The sequence below is a fragment of the Orycteropus afer genome, unplaced genomic scaffold (assembly GCF_000298275.1).
Source record: "Orycteropus afer afer isolate SDZICR_OR568_19922 unplaced genomic scaffold, OryAfe1.0 scaffold00713, whole genome shotgun sequence".
Taxonomy (NCBI): domain Eukaryota; kingdom Metazoa; phylum Chordata; class Mammalia; order Tubulidentata; family Orycteropodidae; genus Orycteropus; species Orycteropus afer.
The window spans coordinates 202,928-209,029 of record NW_006922300.1 but is presented as its reverse complement, the minus strand read 5'-3'; the positions used below and the strand labels follow the sequence as shown (position 1 = coordinate 209,029).

Below are 6,102 nucleotides of genomic sequence, written 5' to 3'. Positions count from 1 at the left end.
GTGGGTGCCCAGGGGCCCTGTCTGTGGTCTCAGAACCCCATGCCTCCCTCCCCGTGGCCCCTGCAGGCGTCTTCCGTGAGGCCACCACAGAGTTCAGCGTGGATGCCCGGGCTCTGACGCAGACTGGAGGACCACACGTCAAGGCCCGTGTCGCCAACCCCTCAGGGAACCTCACTGAGACTTTCGTGCAGGACTGCGGTGACGGCACATACAAAGTGGAGTACACACCTTATGAGGAGGGTGAGCTCTGGGCTGCTGGGGCCAAGGGCGGGTGGGTGGGGGGCCCAGCACCTCCTGACCCGCGGCCCACCTGCAGGCCTGCACTCCGTGGACGTGACCTATGATGGCAGCCCTGTGCCCAGCAGTCCCTTCCAGGTGCCCGTGACTGAGGGCTGTGACCCTTCCCGGGTGCGGGTCCATGGGCCTGGCATCCAGAGTGGCACCACCAACCAACCCAACAAGTTCACTGTGGAGACCAGGTGAGGGAGCTGGCCTGGGTGTGGGGCACGCAGCCTGGGGACCTCCGGGAGTGACCGCTGTGTGTTTCAACCAGGGGAGCAGGCACAGGAGGCCTGGGCCTGGCTGTCGAGGGGCCCTCTGAGGCCAAAATGTCCTGCATGGACAATAAGGACGGCAGCTGTTCGGTTGAGTATGTCCCCTATGAGGCCGGCACTTACAGCCTCAACGTCACCTATGGTGGCCACCAAGTGCCAGGTGAGGGGCGGGACTGCAGGGCTGAGCTGGGCTCCCCAGCCTCAGCCTCACTTCATCTCATGTCATCACTGCTCCCCTTCCCCACAGGCAGTCCCTTCAAGGTCCCTGTGCGTGATGTGACAGATGCGTCCAAGGTGAAGTGCTCAGGGCCAGGCCTTAGCCCAGGCATGGTCCGTGCCAACCTGCCTCAGTCCTTCCAGGTGGACACCAGCAAGGCTGGCGTGGCCCCGCTGCAAGTCAAAGTACAAGGGCCTAAAGGTGAGTGCTCCGCACCTGCAAGATGGGGTCTCACTGAGGAAGCACTTGGAGGCCATGCCCCCATGAAGCAGGGCTAGTGGGAAGGAGGAGGAAGGGACAAGACTCAGGCGCTTAGCTGCCAGGGCAGGCTAGAGGCAGAATGAGGGTCTGGGACGGCGCCTGCGTTGGGCCCCAGGGCTTCCAGGGCCATTCTTAAGGATGGAGGGGGAAGGTCCCAGGCAGGGGAAGGGCTGGGGGATGGCTGGGGTTGGAGGCCCAGCGGGACCCAGCTGAGGCCCTGTGTTCTGGGACCGGGGCCAGGCCTGATAGAACCGGTGGATGTGGTGGACAACGCTGATGGCACCCAGACCGTCAACTACGTGCCCAGCCGCGAGGGGCCCTACAGCATCTCTGTGCTCTATGGGGACGAAGAGGTCCCTCGGAGGTGAGAAGCTGGGCCCTGTGGCTGCGGGGAGGGGCCTGCTTGGGAGGAGCCCCGTCTGAATGATCCCAACCCCCTGGCTCAACAGCCCCTTCAAGGTTAAAGTGCTGCCCACACACGACGCCAGCAAGGTGAAGGCCAGCGGGCCCGGGCTCAACACCACGGGTGTACCAGCTAGCCTACCTGTGGAGTTCACCATCGATGCCAAGGATGCCGGCGAGGGGCTGCTGGCCGTGCAGATCACGGTGAGCCAGCCCCCTCCCTCGCCTGATGTTTGGCTCGCCCGGCCAGGCACCGCAGGGGCGGCCCAGCCTGTGTCGAGTGGGGTTGGGCAGGTAGGCGAGACCAGCTTGGGTCGGGACGGTTCTGGCCTCCGGTGCGGACTGTGACGCCCCACGTGCCTCCGTTTCCCCACCTGTAACCATCGGAAGCTCGCTCTCAGGGCAGGCTGAGGCCCTCCGAGCCCACCAGCTGCTGCTCCCAGGGCTGGGCTGGGGCCCCCAGCGCTTGCACTGACCGCCGCCCCTGTGCTGTGGCCCGGCAGGACCCCGAGGGCAAGGCCAAGAAGACGCACATCCGGGACAACCAGGACGGCACGTACACGGTGGCCTACGTGCCTGACGTGACGGGCCGGTACAGCATCCTCATCAAGTACGGTGGCGACGAGATCCCCTTCTCCCCCTACCGCGTCCGGGCCGTGCCCACGGGCGACGCCAGCAAGTGCACGGTGACAGGTGAGCGAGGCCCCTACGGGCCACGCGGCGCTCAGCGCGGGGCTTGGGTGTGCCTGTATGCCAGGGCTCACTGCTTGGGGCGGCGTGTGGGAGTGGGGGCCGCCCCCTTGAGTGACTCACTTGACCTTTCTCCTTGCTCTTTGCCCTCTCACCTCAGTGTCAATCGGAGGTCACGGGCTAGGTAAGCTGCTTGCTGGGGCCACTCCCCATGCCCTCCTATTCTGTGCTGTTCCAGACAGCTCCAGCTGCAGCTCTCGGTAGGGACGTGGGAGGGGTGTGAAGGCGGCGCCCTGGGCCGCCGGCCGAGGGCCCGGGGAGGCTTCTGGAGCGGCCCTGTCTGAGGACTCGGGTTGCAGCCGGGAGCTTTCGGGGTGAGGTGCCTCGAGAGAGCACCCCCGTCCCGGGAGCTTTGGGGTCTGGGGATCTTGGCAGCCCCGGGCAGCACCTGGGGACGGGCAGTAGGCCCTTCCTCCTGGCTTCCTACCTGGCCTCCAGGGCTGCTGCGTGGGCTGAGGGAGCCCCGGCCGGATCCGCAGACCCCCCCCCGACCCCCCTCCCCCGGCTCCGCGGCTGTGCATGAGGGGGGCGGGGGCTGTAGTGCCATAGAACCGCTGCCCTTGGTGCTTGGGCGGGCAGCATGGCGGGGCCAGCCCAGCCTCGGAGCCCCAAAGTGCACCCGTTGGCCCTCCCGCCACCTTCCTGCCCTTCTGGCCCCAGCAGTGACGTTATTCAGACAAGCCTCAACTAGACAGGGAGGTTTGGCAGCCAGGGCCACACCGGGGTCACTGACAAGAGCTGGGGCAAGGTCTCCAAAGGCTGCAGGCCTGGAGGGGACACGGGAGGTGGCTCGGGTTGTAGAGCCGTGAGGTCTGGGGGGTGACAGGTGGTGTCTGCAGACTAGTGGGGCGGGCCACGTGCTGTGGAGGCCAGGGGCAAGGTTGACTCAGCCACTATGTGGAGGATGGAGGCAGAGAGGCCAGTGGGACTGGCGTAGCGTTCACTGTGATTCCGTGGACTAACCCAGCGGCCACGGCCTTGAACTTGGAGGACAAAACAGCCAAGGCTGGCTGGGGCTGGGGCTGGGGCTGGGGCGACTGTGAGGTCAGGGCTGGAACCACTAGGAACATGGAGGCACCACATAGTAAGCTGGGGACAAAAGGGGTGCCGTGGGCCCAGCACGGGGCAGCTGGCGGCCAGTTCAGTTAGGAGTGGCCTGGGGGAGGTGACAGGGAGTGGCCGGCGTGGAGGCCAGCACCGCAGAAGCCCTTAGCCCATGGCAAGGGATCAGATACCTTTCCGTGCTGCAGGGAGGCCCCAGGTCATAACGTCACTGTGCCGCCCCTGTCCTCGGCTGCTCTGCCCTGGCTGCGGCTTGGGCCTCCTGGCCCTGGGGGCCGCTGCTGCTCTGCGAAGCCTGTTGCACTGCGCTCTGGTGCTAACCCCGCTGTCCTGCTGCCCTGCCCCTTGCCTTGGCCGGCTGCGCTGGGCTGCCTCTCCTGCTGTGAGCCTGTCTGGTTGAGCAAGCGTTCTCAGTCGCCAGGAAACTCCAGTTTCACCTTCCGGCCTGGGGGGAGTGCCACAGCCCCACGCTGCGGCAGCGCTCACTCCGTCTGCACACAGGGCTGAGGCCGGGGCGCGGGGCTGAGCCGACCGGCAGCTGCTCCCCGGCACTGTCTGGGCCACGGTGGCGGGAGGGGCCGTTCGCCCGTGAGAGCAGCAGTGGCGTTGTAGTCCTCCACGCCCTTTCTCCTTTCTCCCTGGCACCCGGGTGCCTCCTCTCAAGCCTCTCCCCTTAGGGACAGTGCTCTCCCCCAAGACAAGTTCAGGAGAACGTTTCCTGCCTTCTGAGAAGCTTAGAGGGCAGGGGGTGGGGGGCCTGGCCGTGCTTGGGCGGCGTGGGGAGCAGTGGGAGCACGCAGCTCATGGCTGGCCTCCCCTTGGGGACACACCCTGCCCCCCCAGGTGCTGGCGTCGGCCCCACCATCCAGATCGGAGAGGAGACAGTGATCACGGTGGACACGAAGGCAGCAGGCAAAGGCAAGGTGACCTGCACGGTGTGCACGCCCGACGGCTCTGAGGTGGACGTGGACGTGGTAGAGAACGAGGACAGCACCTTTGACATCTTCTACACGGCCCCCCAGCCCGGCAAATACGTCATCTGTGTGCGCTTTGGTGGCGAGCATGTTCCCAACAGCCCCTTCCAAGTGACGGTGAGCGGCAGGCCGGGCAGTGGGCAGTGGGGGTCCCGGGCAGGGCCAGGCCTGCTTTCCCACATGCCCCTCAGGACGGCAGGTCTCCAGCTCCCACACTTTGCCCCACAGGCTCTGGCTGGTGAGCAACCCACCACACAACAACCTTTGCGGCCGCAGCAGCTGGCCCCGCCATACACCTATGCCCAGGGTGGCCAGCAGCCTTGGGTATGCACTGCCTCCTTCCGGCAAGCCCAGCCCAGGGGACACACGGAGACTGGCCAGTTGGGTGTTCCGGGGGAACCGCCCCTCAACCGGCCTGTCTCCACTGCAGGCCCCAGAGAGGCCCCTGGTGGGGGTCAACGGGCTGGATGTGACCAGCCTGCGGCCCTTCGACCTCGTCATCCCCTTCACCATCAAGAAGGGCGAGATTACTGGTGAGCAATGGGCCAGGGCAGGGCAGCTGCTGGGGCACAGGTGAGGATGTGCTCGGACAGGCTGCCCTAATCCCAGTGCCACTGCCGCACACAGGGGAGGTGCGGATGCCCTCAGGCAAGGTGGCCCAGCCGGCCATCACGGACAACAAGGATGGCACTGTGACTGTGCGCTACGCCCCTAGTGAGGCTGGCCTACACGAGATGGACATCCGCTACGACAACATGCACATCCCAGGTGAGCCTGCCTAGCATCCCAGCCCCTGCCACGCCACACAGGAGGAGCCAGGCCCAGGGGACTGGACACCCACACACCCCTCTCTCTGCCTCAGGAAGCCCCCTGCAGTTCTACGTGGATTACGTCAACTGCGGCCACGTCACTGCCTACGGGCCTGGCCTCAGTCACGGTGTGGTCAACAAGCCTGCCACCTTCACTGTCAACACCAAGGATGCAGGCGAGGGTGAGCAGCAGCCCTGGTCTTGACCCGTGTGTGAGCCCCTCTCCTACCGTCTCTGGTGCCCCAGGATGCCCTCAGCTGGACACAGGAGCCCCTCTCTAGATGGAGACTCTCTCTAAATAGCTCCCACTGCCATGGAGTCAGTTCTGACTCCTAGCTATGCCCTGGTGGGTTTCCAATGCTGTAAATCTTTGTGGAAGCAGACTGCCTCATCTTTCAGCTGTGGAGCAGCTGGCAGGTTTGAACTGCTGACCTTGTGATTAGCAGCCAAATGTCTTAACCATTACACCACCAGAGCCCCCTTCTCTAAATAGGGCATCTCTCTAAGTGGAGGCTGCCCCCTTAAACAGAGAGATTGTCCGTATAGAGACCCTTCCAAAGTGGAAACCAAAAAGCCCCACCTTTTACTGCAGAGTCAAGCCCGGCTGACGGTGACTTCGTGTGTCAGGGTGCAGTTGCTCCGTAGGGTTCCCCTGGAAGGAGATTGTCAGGCCTTTGTTCTGCAGTGGTGTTGGGTGGTTTCTAACCTTTTGCACCACCAAGGGGCCTCCCTAAATAAAGACACACACACTCCCCCAAATAGAAACCCTTCCTAAGTGGAAAACCCCTTGCCATTGAGCCAATTATGACTCCCAGCAACCCTGCAGGACAGGACAGAACAGCCCCATAGTGTTTCCAAGGCTGTCAGTCTTTACTGAAGACTGACCAGACCAGACCCCGTGCCATGGTGTCCATTCTGACCCACAGCGCCCCTAGAGGACAGAGTGGAACTGCCCACAGGGTCTCCCAGGCTGTCAATCTTCACTGAAGCAAAGCCCAAACCACACCCACTGCCGTGGAGTCCATTCTGACCCACAGCGCCCCTAGAGGACAGAGTGGAACTGCCCACAGGGT

The 6,102-nt window shown here is 64.3% G+C and overlaps 1 protein-coding gene across 1 annotated transcript in view; it reads left to right on the top strand.

Moving 5' to 3' along the window:
• Positions 1 to 6,102, top strand: part of FLNA (filamin A) — a 21,255-nt gene that overhangs the window by 10,275 nt on the left and 4,878 nt on the right. The window contains exons 22-34 of the mRNA XM_007957147.1: positions 65 to 240; positions 317 to 479; positions 554 to 714; positions 802 to 972; positions 1,273 to 1,396; positions 1,482 to 1,638; positions 1,938 to 2,127; positions 2,285 to 2,308; positions 4,090 to 4,337; positions 4,449 to 4,544; positions 4,651 to 4,753; positions 4,848 to 4,988; positions 5,083 to 5,211. Of these exons, the coding sequence (XP_007955338.1) occupies positions 65 to 240; positions 317 to 479; positions 554 to 714; positions 802 to 972; positions 1,273 to 1,396; positions 1,482 to 1,638; positions 1,938 to 2,127; positions 2,285 to 2,308; positions 4,090 to 4,337; positions 4,449 to 4,544; positions 4,651 to 4,753; positions 4,848 to 4,988; positions 5,083 to 5,211 (1,883 nt within the window). The remainder of the gene's footprint in view (positions 1 to 64; positions 241 to 316; positions 480 to 553; positions 715 to 801; positions 973 to 1,272; positions 1,397 to 1,481; positions 1,639 to 1,937; positions 2,128 to 2,284; positions 2,309 to 4,089; positions 4,338 to 4,448; positions 4,545 to 4,650; positions 4,754 to 4,847; positions 4,989 to 5,082; positions 5,212 to 6,102) is intronic.